General features: G+C 49.7%; 5 protein-coding genes across 5 annotated transcripts; 1 reads left to right on the top strand and 4 right to left on the bottom strand.

Annotated features, from left to right (window-relative positions):
* Window positions 1-1,021: 1,021 nt before the first annotated feature.
* NEUTE1DRAFT_51522 (uncharacterized protein) lies at window positions 1,022-1,204 on the bottom strand (the record flags this gene model as incomplete). Its single annotated transcript, XM_009856858.1, has 1 exon — window positions 1,022-1,204. One exon carries the CDS (start codon window positions 1,202-1,204, stop codon window positions 1,022-1,024), a length of 183 nt encoding a protein of 60 aa, XP_009855160.1.
* Window positions 1,205-7,152: 5,948 nt separating this feature from the next.
* Window positions 7,153-8,695, top strand: NEUTE1DRAFT_90351 (uncharacterized protein; the record flags this gene model as incomplete). The annotated part of the gene is made up of 2 exons (XM_009857597.1): window positions 7,153-7,242; window positions 7,360-8,695. The coding sequence occupies 2 exons, from the start codon at window positions 7,153-7,155 to the stop codon at window positions 8,662-8,664; spliced, it is 1,395 nt and encodes a 464-aa protein (XP_009855899.1).
* Window positions 8,696-9,999: 1,304 nt separating this feature from the next.
* On the bottom strand, window positions 10,000-11,286 carry NEUTE1DRAFT_105248 (uncharacterized protein; the record flags this gene model as incomplete). Its single annotated transcript, XM_009857596.1, has 2 exons — window positions 10,000-10,133; window positions 10,341-11,286. The coding sequence occupies 2 exons, from the start codon at window positions 11,284-11,286 to the stop codon at window positions 10,000-10,002; spliced, it is 1,080 nt and encodes a 359-aa protein (XP_009855898.1).
* Window positions 11,287-13,287: 2,001 nt separating this feature from the next.
* Window positions 13,288-13,958, bottom strand: NEUTE1DRAFT_118698 (uncharacterized protein; the record flags this gene model as incomplete). The annotated part of the gene is made up of 2 exons (XM_009857595.1): window positions 13,288-13,402; window positions 13,475-13,958. The coding sequence occupies 2 exons, from the start codon at window positions 13,622-13,624 to the stop codon at window positions 13,298-13,300; spliced, it is 255 nt and encodes an 84-aa protein (XP_009855897.1).
* Window positions 13,959-16,192: 2,234 nt separating this feature from the next.
* Window positions 16,193-17,652, bottom strand: NEUTE1DRAFT_90347 (uncharacterized protein; the record flags this gene model as incomplete). Its single annotated transcript, XM_009857594.1, has 2 exons — window positions 16,193-17,306; window positions 17,383-17,652. The coding sequence occupies 2 exons, from the start codon at window positions 17,510-17,512 to the stop codon at window positions 16,480-16,482; spliced, it is 957 nt and encodes a 318-aa protein (XP_009855896.1).
* Between the last annotated feature and the right edge of the window lie 523 nt (window positions 17,653-18,175).

The raw sequence follows: 18,175 nt of genomic DNA, 5'->3' as shown, positions 1-18,175 counted from the left end.
CCCCCCCCCCCCCAGCTACACCACTTTCAGGAGACCCAGCGGCTGACCCCATCCGCTGTCGATATGTTTCCCATTCGCCAATCTCGTCACATCGCCATCACACCGTTCGAAAATGGGTTGTTTCCACGCTTGATACCGATGGCCCTCTCTCGAACAGAACATTCTTGTGGAATTCGCCCGACTTGAAACGCACAATCTGACCTGAAGCCTGGGGCCAGAAATGGACGCTTCTAGCCCTGACGACTACCTCCCTCGACCGTTCCACACCGGCTGCACTACGAGCTTAGTTCCAAGTTTCTTAGTTCGACGGCACGGGTCTACTACACAGTTTGTGGTCCCCTCATATCGCCTGGTCATGTGGTCTACTAAGTGCAGAAAACCCTGCATCTGCTTTGCAATAACTTGCATATGCCTTCTCGCTTGTGGCCTGGATTATGGGTCTCGACCAAGTATTGAGAAAATTGGGAAGATGTGAGGATTCGAGATCAAAAGAATTGAGGCGTCCATCCTCATGTTTTTCAGTGATGTCTACCCCTGGGAATTGCTAATCCCCCGTAGTGATCTCCTAGGGCAACTATCCGTCAGGTGTACAAAATCGACCCTGAACATACGGTTCATGGACCTGGTGAGTAGCAGTGTGTGAAAGACCAGCTCATCCCATTTGATGTCTTGTTTCCACAGTCTAGTAGCCGGAGAACAAAAGAGTCAAAACTAACTGTTCATCACGACCATCGTTTCTTCCCCACTATTGTCGGTCAAACGACAATAGCCGGTAGGTGTTCCTTGCCTCCTCCCTATGGCACCGAAAACCGTTAACCATTTATATGCCGTAAGAAAACAAAAGAAAAAAAATATAGGATATAGTGCAGAGTGAAAGCCCCAGACGGGAGAAACCAGAAAGCAGGAGAAAAAAAGAACCGAAGAACCACTGATGCTATATTGTATGCGGAATCGTTGCTGTCAAAGGCGGCAGCCAGCCCCATGCAACAATGAATGACGGCTCCCTTGCCCCGCCCTCACTTCAGATTCGCAGTGGTAACGACCCTTGGCAATGCTCACACTTGTCTCCCTTGACGATGAATCGTTCATGAGGCGCTCTGGGGCAGGCGCCTTGTGGGCTACCGTCCAGCTCAATCTTGTAGAAGTGGAGACCGGGGTCGGTGCATGACGCGTAGATGTAGTAGTTTTTGAAGAAGTTGCACATGTTGATTGGAAGACAGTTATATGGCTTGTGGGTGATATGATGTGCAGCGTGAATGAGCCAAGAAATCTCCAGCAACCCATTCGGGATGCAGAGGATATGGGACTAATAGTTTGGTTAGTAAATCCGGACAACAATGAGAGTGGATGAAGGCGTACTGTACTGTTAAGCTTGATGACGATCAAGGGATAATCCAACGGTTGCCTGACTGGAAGGGTCTCGCGCACAAGGGAAAAAAAAAGACTTCTGGTAGATGCGAATTCACTTGTGTGTAATGAGGCAAACCGACTTCAAGAGATGCGAGATAGACTTGATCATGTTTGATATCATTTATTGTCGTGAGACTTGTCGATTTATATCTCTGGATTGCAAGGTGTACATGCTGAAAAGTGACCCCGAGAAGTGCGCTTTGACCTTCCTTGAAAATGATATCCAGTCCTTGTTGCATAAGCTAGCATCGGTATCAAAACCAGCTAAGACCCGAACACGAACGGTGTTTTCATATGATCGAGTAACCACACAAGAAACGATAGGAAAAAGGAACACAGAAAAGAGCAGGAAGACAAGAAGGAGAGAAGGAAAAAAACGCCAGCGTACAGAAGAATCATGTGCAGGTAACGGTACACTAGAAGCAGGGTCTCCGTAACATCCTTTGATTAAGGTGCTTGGTTTCGCTCCGCAAGGAACCAAACTACGCAGTGTGAAACCTTGACTGGTACATTATCCTGGTTTATACCACTCGAAACCAATACATATCGTGCATCAACAAATCGTTCGTTAACACCCCTCATAGTATGGAAGACGAAAGGTCAGAAGAGAGAGAGTGTGTTAGCATTACGAGTAGTCAACATGGTAGTGCAGTGGTTGAAACTGCTTATTCAAATAGTCAAGAGACGAACCCATACATACCCCATGGATACGGTCAGTTCGGTGTTTCAGAATCTCGGTATATAAACCACCGAACGAGAAGGTAGGTCTGACCTAATCCCCACTCTCAGGAACGAACTACGCAGCCGCATACAAAAGTAGAGATGTAAACCAAATGGATAATTTTTGTTTCAACTTCCGAGACGAAAAACGTGGGCATAATGCAGAGTTAATCTCTGCTTTGGTGGCTTGCAAAGCTTAGTGCGGCATTCATTCAGCGCTCAAGGGTGAACATGCGTTAGGCGTACAAGCCCCCCACATTCCGCCTGGCCCCGTTGGCATTTCAATGTGCGGATAAGGATGGGAATATGTTCGTATAGGATGAGAAGTGACTTTGGCCATCCGGTGTGTAGTAGGGTGTGAGGTTTGAGGAATCAAGCCTGGTGAGGGAAGCAAATGAACAGAAGGTGAGCATTTCCAAACAACTCCTACGCCCGTTTCAGTAGGAAAGAAGATTATTGAGGCCACAGTTGATGACTAGGGGGGAGCAAGGTAACATTGATCAGGGTATGTAGCGCCCAAAAGAACCATGAGTCCAGCCCTAGACAGGAGGCTAGTCCGCACTTGGCGGCGCTGTTACGAACTAAAAACAAATGATCTCTCGGCGGAATGGCACCGAGCTGTCTTACGTGGCCAGAATGGATAAAAAGAAGACCTGCTCACGCCCCGCCATTTCTCACATAAGTGGTATCTTCTGAGCAACCTTACCCGAAACTTGTAGACTTCTTGGTCCACGGTTGTGTGTGATCGTACAAAAGGCATGGTAGTGATGGCCCCTTGTTAATATCGATGCCGCGGACCCAAGCGTCAAAGCACCCATAGCTTTGCGGCTCTTATTTCATGCAATCCAATAAAGACGTGAGTTCCGGCTTTGGTTCGCAATTGAATTGTTTTCAAAATGCGTCCAAGCCGGGAGGAGGTGAACCCGTTGTTGAGCGGCCCACGATCTGGCTTCCCCAGAGGCGAAAGATGCGAGTTGATACTGATCACGGCCGAGCTTGAGTCTCCAGCATAATGGATAAGGCGCATCAATCAACCGAATAGAGTCCAATACAACAGACCGTGGGGCTTGTGACGCATATGATGGAGGAGTTGTGGTCTAGGATGCAGAAAAGCGCTTTTGGGTTACTGTACCATGGTACAAAGGTATGGCGGCAACCTTGATCTCATATCTCCAGGACGGGTACTGCGTAGGACTGCCCTGTAGCGCAGTCTCAAATTCTGCCGGCTCGTGACTGTGGACTCATCGGTTTGACTTGTCGTGCGCGGGGAGATTTGGTATCGTTTGGTTGGGTGGTGCATGACGCGCCAAATTGCCTAGAGGTGACCTGTTGTTATTCCGTTTAGCAGACGGCCAGATCTCTGTCGTCGTACTTGCAGAAGTGCCTCGGTAGATTGGGGGTGGAAGTTGATGATACTTACTATTGGAGGTGAATAGCGTATTCTGAATGGGCCCCCTAACCTGATTGGGAACGGAACCTGATGGCAGTGTTACTAGATACGCGCAGACCGTCACTGTCATACTATGTGATGCTCGATACTGCCAACGCTTTCTGAATTCAAGCTGAGCCTTACCAGTTACCGTATCTGTTTTTTTAACCAGGCTCAGTGAAACATCCGTTGATTCGTTCCTGACTCGAATCAGTCCACATACACACGCTGATACCCGCGGTAGTACTAGGGTTTCCCACTCAACTTTTCTCTGGGGCCCCACTTCGCAAGCGTGCCTTCCATCCCCTGAAATGCCGAAACGACGTGCTCCAAGGAACGTCTACCAGGAATATTCCCCCTAACCCACTTCCTTCCAGGCTGTCAACTCCCCTGCTGTTGATCCTGCCCCAAAAATGGTCTGACCTATCCTGCCGCGATCCGAGATGTTCCTTCAATCTTGTCTCCTGTATGAGATGTCTGAATGGTCGGATGGTAATTACGAGTCTGGTCTAGTACTTATGAAATAAACCCGAACAGAGATACTGCCGAAGGTGGGATTGTCCAAAGATTCTTTGTTTCGGACAGTCGCCGCAGGCCCAAAGCAGGAACAAAACCCAGGCAACACTAGGTAGCTCTGCTAAGTCCAGCAGAGACCTTTGTCCAAAAGTTTCAGCCGGAGCTACCTTAACCAGACCAACATCGAGATGGGGTTCCAAGGATCTGATGGTCACTAACACTGCTGGGTACCTTGGGAATAGGCCAAAGCGGGCTTTCCCAGCCCCATTATAAAAGAGAACGGGTTTACCCTTCAACACATTGAGTGGATTCAGGGAAAGCGGCATATCCATGATGACAGTGTGGTACCTTGATACACCCCAGTCATGCATCATTTTTGGGCAAGCCACGCCCGGGACGGGGACACTCATGAGCCGAGGTGAGGTTGAAACCCCAGAGGGCCGAATGATCGAGTAACTAACGTAGGGCTCGACCGAGAATGAGTGGAAAGCGATCAGCTCTTCCGTGTCCTGGTCAACTAGGGGATGTACCATCGTCCATTCTCTTATGAATGAGAGCATGCCCCTTCCCCCAAACCCTACGGCACCCGCTCCATCAATCTTCTCGTAGTCACCAAGGGCTCATTGTCGGTTATTACTCCGTTGAACCATCTGATCGTCTCCAAGCTTGGCAGCAGAAACCGAAGAGACGGTCCGTTCTCGCAAGTTGCCAGGGCTCTCCCATCATGATACAAGACCGACGTGTTGGCGACACTAATTCTCTTGACTTTGGTTTTCGATGCAGGCAAACGCGAGAGAACTACCATGGCTACCGTCCCGATAGTTCCTTCGTATGAACATGTAGTTGGAGGAAGGCATTTTTGAATGGGCGCGAGGTTGTCAGTGAGGTAGGGATGTTTGGATGGAGAAGGTGTTTCGAGAGGCGGGTTGAGTCGAGCATAGCCACGAGCCGTATGGCGGGTGAGAGTTGAACTGGGCGTAAAGTAGTGCTTTGCCTCCCCGTCGCAAGATGAAAACAGACGAGGGTGTGAAAATTGCCATTGCTGACAGTTTTCTGTTCGGTGTCTGATAATCCTGAGATGATGTCAGGAAGTCAGATGATAGGGGAGGGCAGGCACATGCAAGGAAGTACCTCCACTTCTTGTTCTCCCGAACATGTCACGGTTGTCAAGCGACAAAGCTGATGAACTCGAGCGACAACATAGCAGCCCAGCTCGATGCCGCGAGTACAGTAGGTAGCGATGGGTTCCGTCCTTTAGCGAGGATATCCTTTTGTGGAAAGAAGAATATCCGAGACTTGCCAGAAAACATCCATGTTCGCGCCCGTGATTCTTCCAAAAATGCAGTCGCGCCGGAGCTGCATCGCGCAGCCTATGACTGAAGGTTGGAGGTGAGAACAACGGTCGCAGGAGATGCGCCATACTCCAGAAAGAGCTTCGACTTTGGAAATTTTCGATCGCGCCTGCCTTCCAGTCTTGTGGGTGGCTCAATCCGATTCATTTCAAGTTCCACTCGTTTCTTGCCCTTTCCAAAAAACGCTCATCAGACAGAGGTCAATCAGCGAGCGGGTCGGTGCAACCTACCTAGCGAACTGAACCTCGATCAACTTCACTCTGCCCTGATTGAACTCCATGCCTCCTCTGACCTTCTTGTAACTTTGCAAAAGTCTCGGAACCCTCTACGTACTCATAAAAACCGCAAGACACCTTGGCAGATACTCTAGATGTTATCATTGTGATCACCACGGCATCCCTTTGTATATCGCCGGCGACGCTCGCCGCCTGTAGTTGACCGGACGGGAATAACTTCAGTTTGAGACAACCAATTTCAGTCGGAAAGATAAGGAACAAGCACACCGTCTTTTTCCGTCCGTCCTCCGAAACATTGCGGCGGCTGAATTTCCGCCATAAGGCCGTTCAAGACATCTTCCACCGCCTGGCGATACAGGGTTCCGTGACGTCGCATCATTTGCTGAGAGACCTGAAGACGAGCGACGTTGGTCGCCTTGCCGGAGGAATTTCGGTGGCGTGTATTTTTCAGTCAATGTAGCTGAAAAAATTAGTCCGCATACCCACTGGGTCTAGCTTGTCAAAAGCGTCCTGTCCGGACTATTGTTCACATCGCAGTAAGACCCTTGAATTTGACGAATCCACTTGGGCGTGCTCGCGGAAGCGTCAAATGTTCCAAATGCGGCTCCTCTTCTTTCATCTCATTGGCGTCTGCTGCCATAGCGTCACCGCTACCACAACAAGCGCCGGATTGGCCAAACTCGGCCGTTTGTCGTTTGTCTTATTTTTTCTTTCTTTGGACACACCGAGAATTTGGACCTCAACGGCCCAGCCCGCTTCTGCTTCGGTTTGTCAACGCCACTTTGCACCTGCCCAGTCTTCGGCCAAGGGGCCTCACTCAGGCCTTTCTCTTTCCCTGTAAGAGATGCAGATTTCGCAGCTGGAGAGCGGAACGGTCGTCGGTCAATTGGCAATCGGTTGCTAAATAACGTCAACACCTCCATCCGTTTTGCGTTTGTAATGGGAGATGTTGAGAAAACCACGGACGGCCCTGAAGAGCTTGATCAGTGATCAAGCAGAACAGTCAAGCATCGAAGATATGCCTTGTCTAATTTCTCCTTCCCGTTTGAGGCGACACCCGGTGGATCCAAGTTGTTGCTCGACTGGCGGGACGCATGGTCCCTGTTGACATCTTTATTCTTTCGGAATGTGCTCCGGTATCTCCGATATCAGTACATATGCACCGGTGTTGCAAGCTGATTGTTAGTAGGTTCGCTACGCCTGCCATATGAAGCTATTGCCAATATCAGCTAACCGATTTTAGTCAAATATTCTCAGCCCCAGGAGCAGGAACACCATGTCAAGATGCAGTCCGCAGATTCTAGACCAGGAACCGTTACCCAACAAAGCTTGACGCGCCATTATCCCACCTCTTTGAGTTTTCTTTGAAGAAGAAGGTCACCCTCGCGATGGTGAAGTGCCGAGGAGCCTCTCCGTTTATAAGCACAGTCCTTACCTATCGAATTATCCCCTCTTTCTTCGGTCAGATTTTAGGGCCATGGTATCAAAGATGAATTACTCATTTTCCGTTCGTTTAGTAACAGCGCTGGCGCTGCTGCCCTTTGCGCAAGCAGCGAAGGAGGTCTTTGCTCACTTTATTGTAAGTCCACTCCCACCTGTTGGCAAACAAGAAACACTCAGCTTACACATGCTTAAGGTGGGAAATGCTCGTTATTATGACCTGCCCGACTGGCAGGATGACATTCGTCTTGCACAGAAGGCTTCCATCGATGGCTTCGTTCTTAATATTGCTTCGCAAGACGAAAGCAACGCCAACTCCCTGGCCAATGCCTTCCGAGCTGCCAATGCTGTCAACTTCAAGCTGTTCTTCTCTTTTGACTATAACGCACAAGCTCCTTGGTCCAAAGATGCCGTAACCGCCCTGATCAATCGCTGGGCGGATGAGCGCTCGTATTTCAAGCCTGACAACACCTACCGACCTTTAGTTTCCACCTTCGAGGGACCTGATTATGCGGAAGACTGGCGCGATATCAAGGATAAGACCAACTGTCTTTTTATCCCAGACTGGTCTTCCCTCGGCGCTGCAAACGCAGCCACAAAGGCGGGTGGTGTTGTGGATGGACTATTCAGCTACGCTGCTTGGCCAAAGGGGCCTTCTGCCATGACCACAGAAATGGATGAGCAGTATCGGACCGCGTTAAAGGGTCGTCCTTACATCATGCCGGTCGCCGGGTGGTTCTACACCAACCTGCCCAGCTGGAACAAGAATTGGCTCTGGAAGGGAGATGAGCTTTGGGACACGCGCTGGCAGCAGATAATCGAATTCCAGCCCGAATTCGTGGAGATTCTTACCTGGAACGACTACGGCGAATCGCACTATATCGGCCCAGTCCGCGAGAAATCGCTTGGGCTGTTTCGGAGTGCAAATGCACCGCTCAACTATGCCGAAAACATGCCGCATGACGGGTGGAGGAGATTGTTGCCCTATTATATTCAGCAGTACAAGCAAGGCAGCAAGGGCCTGTCGACCAAGCGGATCCCTACCACCGTTGTCAAAACTCTGACCACTATTGTCACCGCGCCAGCTCCATCGCCGACGTCAACTGTCTTCAGAGCCGCGGAGCAGGTGGCACAGCAAGACTTCGCTGTGCCAGAAGAGGCGGTTGTAGCCTATTATCGTATTAACCCAGCAAATGCTTGTAACAACGGCAACACGACTGGCAATGACCCGAAATATCAGGAGGTGTACGCACCAGATGAGCTCCTGCAGGATAACATCTTCTTCACCGCCTTGTTGGCAGAGCCAGCCGATATCAGCGTTTCGATCGGCGGGAAGGACCAGAAGGCCACCTTCTCGAAGACGCCGCAGAACGGCAGAGCAGGAATTTACTCGGGCAAGGTGTTGTTCACCAACAGCATGGGGGATGTGGTGGTGTCGGTGTCGAGAACCCTGGAAGACGGGACAACGCAGCTAATCGCGCAGGCGAAGGGAGGACCAGCTATCACGACGGAATGTGTGGGCGGAATGGTGAATTGGAACACAGCTGTTATCAGCTCCTGATAGAAGAGCTTAATTGTTATTATCTTTGTAATTACCATAGACGAACTGATGACTGATGGCGTTGATGATTAAAGTTATAAACATCAATGTGAATGAATGTCTGATGAAGTCGCCCCCCGAGTCTTCGGCTTTTTTTCGTTGTGTGACGGTGAAGAGATGAAATCGACAACCGGCCATTGTCATCAAGGTGGAGGGCTGCCAAAGGGCTTTCTTTATCACCATGCTATTGTTTGTGCCTTCATTGTCTGATACTGGCAGTTGTCAGGTTGCTGTTGGCCTTGACGCCTGAAGAAACATGATCGGTTGTCGTCGCTTCAGTGAGTGGATATGGCGATCATGGCGGAGTTGGAGTGTTGGGGTTTTGACGATCATTCTTCCTTGTCCCGCAGACCTTGATGTCATGAAACGTGAGGAAGAGAAGTGATTGGCCGATACTTGAATTCCAGCCAATCAAGGTCCATCCCGATGAGCTCCCCGCACCCTTTCCTGTCCTTGTCCATGCGAGAATGGAGTTCAAGCGGCCCGACTTCAGCATAGTGTATGCACAGGTAGAGTAGAGTCACATGGAGCGGGAGGAGCATCGTAGATGAAAGGACCCTAGATTTGCAATCCAGAAGCAGTCCCTTTTCGGATGAACAAGGTCCAAGGGCACGGACTCTATCAAAATCGATCTCTGGGAATATCTTCTTTACCTGAGATGACCGTCAAGTCATTGAACATCAATATTTCGTTGTCACTAGCCACAAAAAGACCTCGTATCAAACCTGATGTACACTCTTTTCTCCTCACCTTTATGACGTCTGATTTTACCTCTAAGCTGATCAACAACTCTTGACCCTATAGCATGCTAAGGTTTGTTCAACATGGCATACAAAAGACTTAGAAACGTTGGGCTTGGTGGAGTGCGAGAGATAGGCTGGTGTCGCATACAATTGACGCGGTCATTAATAGGTAAGATACCTCGACAGAGCAGGATGATCACAAGCCTGTTTTTCAGATTACAAGGTGCCTAGATATATTGGGCACACGATACAAGTTAAGAATAGAAGGATCACGTAGAGTGCTTGTTTGGAAAACCGATTAGACATTCATGAATCAATTTATTCCAACGCTAATCTAGTTCAAGTTGATCTTCTCTTTCGTCAAGTGCATAGCCCAAGCCAACAACGATCACCAAGAGAGATGACGAGAGACCTGCTCTACGCCCAAGCCTACCGAGGCAAACTACCCTATGCGAAAGCTGAGAACAGAAAGCAGAATAGACCCGTTCCAAAATAACACAGCTGCCTCACTTGACACAGCGAAATTCAGCACCATCTAACCGCTCAAACTTCATCAAAAGTCAGGCTCCGAATCAGTCTCTCCATCCTCCTCATCCGGGCTCTCAGATATGGCTCTCAGTCCCCTTCCACTGCCTCTCGTTTTGCCCGGCCGATGATACGTGGCATCTTCAATCGCTTCCCACCTACCTGTAGTTGCGCTCATCTCGGCCAGATAAAACGGACCATGGACTTTGATAGGAAAATTTCTAACCATAGGCGTCAAGCATTTCTCATAGGTACCATGCATGATTAAAGGCGGCGCACTAGCCGTTTGCAAGGCTTTTTCCTTGACTTCATGCATGAAATTCTGGACGCGTGGGTCGTTCGATTCATTCAGCCCCGTCATCAACATACACCCAGTCAACGAAGGGGTAAGCTTCTTCTCGAGCGCCTCAGCGCGGCGAATGAAATTGCTGAGATCGGGCGGGGGGCAGGATGGTTCGCGGATTTTCCGGCCTTTTTGGTCCTTGAATTGCTTCAGCTCGTGACAGAAGTCGTAGTAGAGCGAGAGGATGGCGGTCATGGGCGCGTCTCCCGGGATGGTACCACCTCGTTGGAGATCATCGGGGTAAGGGACCGCGCCGTCTTTCGGTGGCCGCTGGTGCTCGGGCAGGTTGATGCAGATCATCAAACGTGCCCATTCCATGACTTGGTCGATGTCTCTGGTGGCCATATGGTTGGGGTTGAAGCCGAAGTCCCAACCGGCATAACCAAAATCACCGACGTAGAAGTCTGGGATGTCGCTGAGCTCTCCGTCGCCGGAAGGAGCGAAGTGCATCCATATATTACCGGGGTGTAGATCTTTGTGGAAGATTGGTTTCTTATAGACGGTGTAGAGGTGTTGCAGAGAGCTGAAAACCTGGTGGAGCATGCGGGCGATGAGTCTTGCTGGGAACCGCTTGTCTGGGTTGAACTTGGTGTGCTTGATGGAGTTATACTTGGTCATAATCAAGTCCTTGACTGAACCGCCGTTGATGAGCTGCCAGTAGGATACCAGATGGAAAAGCCCATTCTTGGACTGGATCTTTTCGTATCCGTAGAATTTCGGAATCAGGGGTCGGATATCGGGCGAACGAGGTGGCTTACTCAGGTATTCTTCCATGAGGTGGAACTCATTAGGTTCGATGCATTTGCTTCGATCGAGACGGTTCTTGCTCACCTTTCGGATGAGAAGCTCACCTGTGCTGACTTTCTGGACGACTTGTGCTTGAGCTTCGGCGCCATGACCGGCCGTTCTGCAGAAGACATAGTCAGATCCCCTGAACTTGAAGAGATACGCTCGTGTGTTGGAGTCGGACATGGTCGTTGAGAGGAGGCAACTGACTTTCGGTGTATGTTTTCGCTGTTGGTTAGTCTGCTGAGATGCTTATTCCCTGTCTCTCATAAGACGAGACATCGGGATGTTTATAAACCGTACAGTCTCGCCGTCCACAAAGCAACGGTCGAATAACCATGTTATCTTGACACTCTGTCGATGGGTAAGTTTAGTGCTCATCTTCAATGGAATTGTTCGCTGAACTCAAAGAGTATATGAGGCAGAATAACGCCACCAAACCTCCTTTGTTCAAAATATACGGCAGACAATGTGACTGTGGGGGACTTTGCTTTGTTCTCGTCATAGTGCCGTCTTTGGTCGTTAGTACAAGGGAGCATTGTGCTCGAAATTCAGTCCTGGACCATTCGCCAGAAACATTTTCTTAAGTTTGATAAGTCGGTTTGACTTTCAGGGGTAGTGGTGAGCTATTTGAGTATTAGTCTGGGGGTTGAGTTTGCGAGTGGAATGTTTAGGCTTCATATTACCGAATGATATTCGTGCGCCTTGCTGCCCTTCCAACGACAAGACGAAAAAAAGGAGGGGTTCTGTTTTTTTAAGCGAACAAAGTACATTGAAACGGACTACGTTACCAGTAAGGCTCGTCTGGTCAGATCATGCTACCCGAAGCCACTTGAATTGGCTTCAGTTCAACGAGTGATCAATTTGGTGAAGAGGACTTTGCCATATTTCCACTTCTAGAGGTACGTTCTGGATAACGACACCTCCGATGTCGCAGCATGAATCGTTTCGCAGACTCATTTTCCCGTGAGTAAAAGAACGAATGTAGAAACGTTTCATTGAAAGAATCCAAATTCCCGCTTTTTAGTTCGTAGGGGAGTTCGTAACAACTTCCTTTCTTCGTGTGACGATGGTGACGATGAATACCTGGTGGGAGATGTATTCGAGTGCCAAGAGACTGTTTGTTTGAGCGTTGGTGTTGAGGTGCGAAAGACGGAGCTGCAAGTCCGAACCCTGGACGTTCATTCCGTAATCAACCAATAAGATGGTGTGTTCTCTTAGTGCTCATCAGGAACAGCGTTTGATTGGTCAACAGAAGTGCAAGTGTGGATCTACGTTTCTCTTCGATTCCTACCTAGACGAGTGTCAGAACTTCGACTTCTTTCCCTCCTCTCCTCACACTCAATCTTCCTTGAGAGTCGAAACCACAAGTCAACAAGCCGCCACCCGAGCGAAGCCTTGAAAGAACGTGGGCATGTATCGACAACCATTCACCACTTCAATTTACTTGGAGCTGCCTGGTCCCGACAATCAGTCTCCCCTCCCCTGGCCTCTGTCGCATTATCGCTGCAGCTAAATTTCGTCGACTTGGGGTCGGTTGCTCATCGGCCGTCATACCGATTCGAACAATATTCAGCTTTCCTCTATACGTGATCAACATCTATTCAATCATCTCCCAGCAATGAAAAAACTCTTACTCAAGTAGCTCGAGGCCTCAGCGTTGATCCTCAACCCGTCCCCGTTACAAAAGCGCCAACGCTCAACCTCTTCCGAGATATTCTCGCGCGCGCCGACAACACCAACACCAACACGGTGAGCGCCTCCTTCAGCTTTCTGCTGGTTGGGGCGGTATGACAAGACCGGCGTTCGACTTTATGTATTGGAATTGGGATACCATTGTTCACTTGAAAGTCTCAAATACCACACAATGAAGTAATTGAGCCCAGCGTATAGTTGCCCTTATTCGTCGACCAAGCATCCCATGGCCATGCTGTTTCGAGATACTAACCCAACCTACTACCACAATCCCCTTAGCCTGAAGGCAATTGTTTGTTTCCAAAAGACACTAACAGTGTTCGAATATGAACAAAGAAAGAGAATGTGACAACACAGGTCCCAGACCCAGTCCCAGACCCGGCCGAGACACAGGAGGTGCTCCAAGCCAGGCTAAGCAGGCAGGAAAACCTCGACTCCTCAGTAGCCACCAGTGGCCCCGTCCAGTCGGATTCGATCACCAAACGAGATCCATTCAACTGATTTAATCGCTGGGAGTGCAAACCGACTCGCCATCAGCGCTCACGCACTTCATGCCTGAGCAGCAGTCTGACGTGACTCGGCATGTGGTGAGAATGGCACGGCATGGCTAGTTTACGAAAGGCTTGTGTCAGCTCAAGCTCGTTATTTATCTCTTTGGGGTCATTACAAGACAACCTACCTCTGGGGCGTAGCGGTAGTCCAGATTGGCCTCACGCTTAAAGAGGGACCGCGGCTGCAGTTTAGCACCGCTGGGACTGAGACGGTGACCGGGGAGTACCATGCCGGAGACCAGGCCGAGGAAGGAGACAAGGACAATGGAAGCCTTCATTTTTGCTTGTTTTATTTTCTGGGCTTTGGAGATGACGCTAAGCTGTTTGGAGAAATGCCGAAAGAAAGAGCCGTCGGGGTAAAGATGTCGAACCAGCGACAAAAGGTAAAGCGGTTAGAAGTGAAGGCGAAGGCAGCAGAAGATCCGAAGCACAGCTTCACCTATCTTTGGCTGAGGGGACCTCTTCCCGTCTCTTTCTGCTTGCGAACAATGAACTACCAGAAAAGGGGTGGTTGTAAGAATGCTATGCCAAAACTAGCAAACTGCAAGCAAAACTAGGTTTCAAGAAAAAAAGCGAACACCGGGTTCGAAAAAGAAGGAGGAGAATCTGGAAACACAGGAGAGAGACCTGGACGACAAAGATTCCTCTCAGAATCATATGCGGGAACGAAGTAGGAAACTTTGGCCCGCGGCCGTCTTTACTTATAACAGAGCCTCCCCCTCCTCCTTCCCGTGGGCACAGAGGGAAAGACGAAATCGGAACTGCGGAAGTTGCGTCGTGCCAAGATCGTCAACGTGAACCGCAGGACGTACTGTGGGGTTGACGGTCGGGTACCTGAATTGCGACCTGGGATAAACCCCCCTGAGAGGGATGCGGCGTCAGGGGTAGCACTAACAGTAAAACATGGGATTTCGGCATGAAACTGTTAGTGATACGAACCCCGGGACTGCTGCTGCGGGGGTGAGGTAGACGAGGCATGGACTCTGTTTCGAAAGGTTACAGCAAACGCCGACAGTGCCAGGTCACTGACGGGCATCGCCTGTCAATTAAGATCATATCTGTGCCGATTGGTTCATCCCATCTTGCTCGTCCGAATCCTGAAACACGCTCAACATCGAAACCTGAAGGTTCGCGCTTTTCTCAAAAGCAACGCGCGTTTCCCTTCCGCCTCTATTTTACTTCTAGCGACGCATTCCCCATCACCGGCACGATATTGGAGGTTGAGGATGCCCAAAACATGAAATCCGATCAGCAATATCAGATTTCACCTACATGACGACATGTAGGTTGTACTTCAACAATGCTGATCATCACCACCTTCATCACGTCTAGATACTATCAGCAGCCACCTACTCAACCTCTTTACCTAGCCCCAATCCCGTCCACCGTCTTGTCATTCGTCATCTACTCCCCCTCTGAATTCTTCGCAACATTATTCGGAAAATTCCCTCCCACTGCCACATTCAAAATCAAAATGATTCGGCATCCTCGTAATCGCCGTCCAAGCCTTCTCATCCCCAATCTGCGCTCCAGTCAACACCAACATCGGCCTTCCATCCACCAAATACCTCAACTTCTCGCCTTTCCAGGAGGTTCCCGTGGCGATGATGCATGGGAAGGGCGAGGGGTGGAAGCCCGCAAGAAGGAGGGAGAAGTCGTCTTGGAAGAGAATGTGGGAGTAGCCTGGTGGTATGGCAATGCCCCGGCGAGAGAGCTGGGGTTGGGTTGGGGCTGCTAGTGCACCCCAGGTCAAGAAGAGTAGTGCACTTGCGAAAACAGAAAACATCATAATGACTGTGCAGCTAATGGGCGATGGTAGTGAGTGGATAAAGCGAATGCATTCAAGTGATTGCCATCTTCAACATGAAGGAGCTTGTCCAAGAGGGGAATCTTGTCGAATGATTTCTGCCTTCCATATTCCAGGCTGTGAAAGGCATATTATACACATCTGAATGGTTGTTGGCACGAAGCTATCCAGAACTCTGTTCAGGATGTTCTGGCATCTGATGAATTGCTTCGTTCTCATCAGATCTCGGAAAACCCCTTCACACAAGTACCGTACTACCACATCTGGATCGAGAGAGTAGTTTTCCCACGCTTCTGTAGATCTACTAGGGGACACCCTCAAGTTGGTCCTGGCAGTGCCTGGTTCATTGATATGAATCCTGTCTTGGCCAAGTTTACTCTCCTTAGTAGCCCGCTGCATCGTCGTTTCAGCTTGCCGTGTGTAGTTCGGAGCCTCATGATCCGGGCAAATAGTCCAAGTACGGTTGCACAATTGGGCAATTACTCTTGCATGTCAAAGTATTTATGGGCTCTGCTTTTCACGACCTTTGTTCACTCATATGGCCTTTTACTATACCCTTCCTACCTACCCATCCAGATCGCATTCCTCGAATTCTGTTTCGTACTAATGAGCTCTTAACCCATATCCCACGGCACTCCCACTTGTACTAACGAACCACGAAGGACGCCACATATCCCTCTAACTATTACCCTGAAGCAAGGCTGCTGCTCGGGGTCGATGTCAGGAAATCCTATAGGACAAGCTATTGTGGTAGGAAATGAGGAAGTATTGTTTCTTGATAACCCTTTGTCTCGGGATAGGTAACGACAATAAAGGACATCTACTATTAATCTGGTAAAGGAGGTAGGCATTGATGTATGTCAGTTGGAAGGTCGCCAATGTTTCTTAGCTCTCAGTCCGCGCCGTAATTGCCACGCATGTAGGCACTGCTTTCACCAACGTGGTTAAGTGGTACTCTTTCGTACTACATGTTGACCTACCAATAGCATACGCCGCTCGCATGGTCGTTACATCTGCAATCGCGAGATATAGCAAGTTTTCCGGGTAGAAAAGCACTCCTCATTCCTTTCATTATCTATGGATCAACAAACAAGAACCGTGACCTGTGTAGAACATGAAGTGGAACCCAACACCAACCCTCCATCATCTCCCATGCACGCCAGAAGCCAAGTCCCTGTTACCGCAACAATGATAAACCTAGTAATACACCCGCTTGTCGTGCCAGAAACTACAATACCGAGAAAGAAAACAAGAAGGAAAGATGAAATGCAGCCCCAGTCATGATCTTCGTAGTATAATAACGATCGCCCTCTTCAAAGAACACTGTCAGATGGTTTTCTCTTGACGAGACGCCTTCTCTGTTATATCAGACCTAGCGTCATCGTTGTTCTTAGCCGCAGACACTGGCTTCTTATCCTTGATGCTGAGACCCTCCATCGTCTTGCTGGCTCCAGAGAACGGACACGTGCTGTCAGATGCGGATGCCGCCGCCGCCGCCGCCCAGTCTTTGCTTTCGACAACGGACGAAAAAGGACACGCTGAGCTGCCAGTAGCAGCAGCAGCAGCCGAAGAAGAAGAGGCTTCGGAAGTCTCATCTAGCACCTTCTTGCCATGTAAGAACCCTTCCTTCTCTACGACGCCAAAGTCCATTCCGTCCGTGAACTCTTCACCATCGTGTACATACCACCTGGTGAATAAGTCGTTCTGGATCCAAATGACTTTGCCCAGTGCCTTAACAAAAGCGATTTTGCGCGGCATCGGCAGGCGTGGGTGCGACAGGATGGCCTCGTTGAGAATGTCCTGGATGACGCCCAGGGTGACGCCAATGTGGATGTACTCAATGTGCAGCGGGTGCGTGCGGCCGAGCCCAGTGTGCATCATGCCCACTTTGTCGAGATACTCCCAGAACTCCATCTGCGTAGGGTCCGAGCATAGCTTCTTAAGATATGCGCGCAGGAACAGCTTGCGGTGGAGAATCTGGGGGCTTTCCTCGTCGGGGACCTCGTCCATGGAACCCTCGAAGGCGGTGCTGCGGGTCTGGAAGGCGCGCGCCGTGATGTCGTATTGGAGGAGCTTCTTGTAGACGATGTTGACTACGGCGGGGATCAGGGCTTGTATGTACTTGGCGCCGGAGGAGAGAGCTTCGACGTCATCTGTATTTGAAAAGAAATGTGAGAAACACTTGTCCGTGGCTGGCACTTGAAGCCATCCTTCCTGAAAACAACTTACCGGTGCCGAAATCAAGGAAGGAATGGAGATAGCGGATGCGCGCCTCGAGACTGGTGTAGAGCTCCTTGCGGTCGATGTGCTGCATCGGGGCTCTGGTTCTCGCAGAGCTCGAGCTGGCTGAAGACGCCATTGTGACTGACGGTTGTTTCTACAAGCCAAGAGGAGGATATTGATGTGTGTCTTGATGTCCCAAAGAAGTGGAAGAAAAGAAAACGACACCCGACGTCTTGCAAAGTAGGTATTGATGTTCGAGACTGCAGTCAGTCAGTCAGTCAGTCAGTCAGTTAGTGTTGAGCTGCTGGTGAAACCGGCCGATAGTTACCTCTTTATGGTGGAATTGGTGGGGGCGGGACGGGTGTTAGTGTTAGCGGGGAACCTTGATGTCCACGAGTAACGCAGATGAGCAACGTAACCACAAATAAAATAATAGGTAAAAAACTCCAGATGATTGGAGAGGAGATAGTGATCTGCGACCCATGAGAAGTTAGAAGGACAAATGGTGCTTTTGAAGGTCCAAAGGCGATGGTGATGCGAGAGCCAAAGGTACCTGCTTCTCTCGTGGGGCAGCACAATGCGCCTTCCCGAGTGGTGGTTCGATAAGTCACGCCATGTTCGAGGTTCCCGGCCCATCAACAATCACCCCATAGGTAGGTAGGTATTGTGTTTTTTTCTCTCATAGAAACTACTGCCTACAGAAAAACCAAACAGGATCAAAGGGGTTATACAGTCGGAACGCATGACTGGAAATATTCGTTTCTTCGAGCCGTGCCTGGAACCAAGCATTTCGCGACTT

This window comes from Neurospora tetrasperma (genome assembly GCF_000213175.1).
Source record: "Neurospora tetrasperma FGSC 2508 unplaced genomic scaffold NEUTE1scaffold_81, whole genome shotgun sequence".
In the NCBI taxonomy this organism is placed as follows: domain Eukaryota; kingdom Fungi; phylum Ascomycota; class Sordariomycetes; order Sordariales; family Sordariaceae; genus Neurospora; species Neurospora tetrasperma.
Note: the sequence above shows the minus strand (reverse complement) of the source record. Positions and strands in the feature narration are given on the sequence as shown.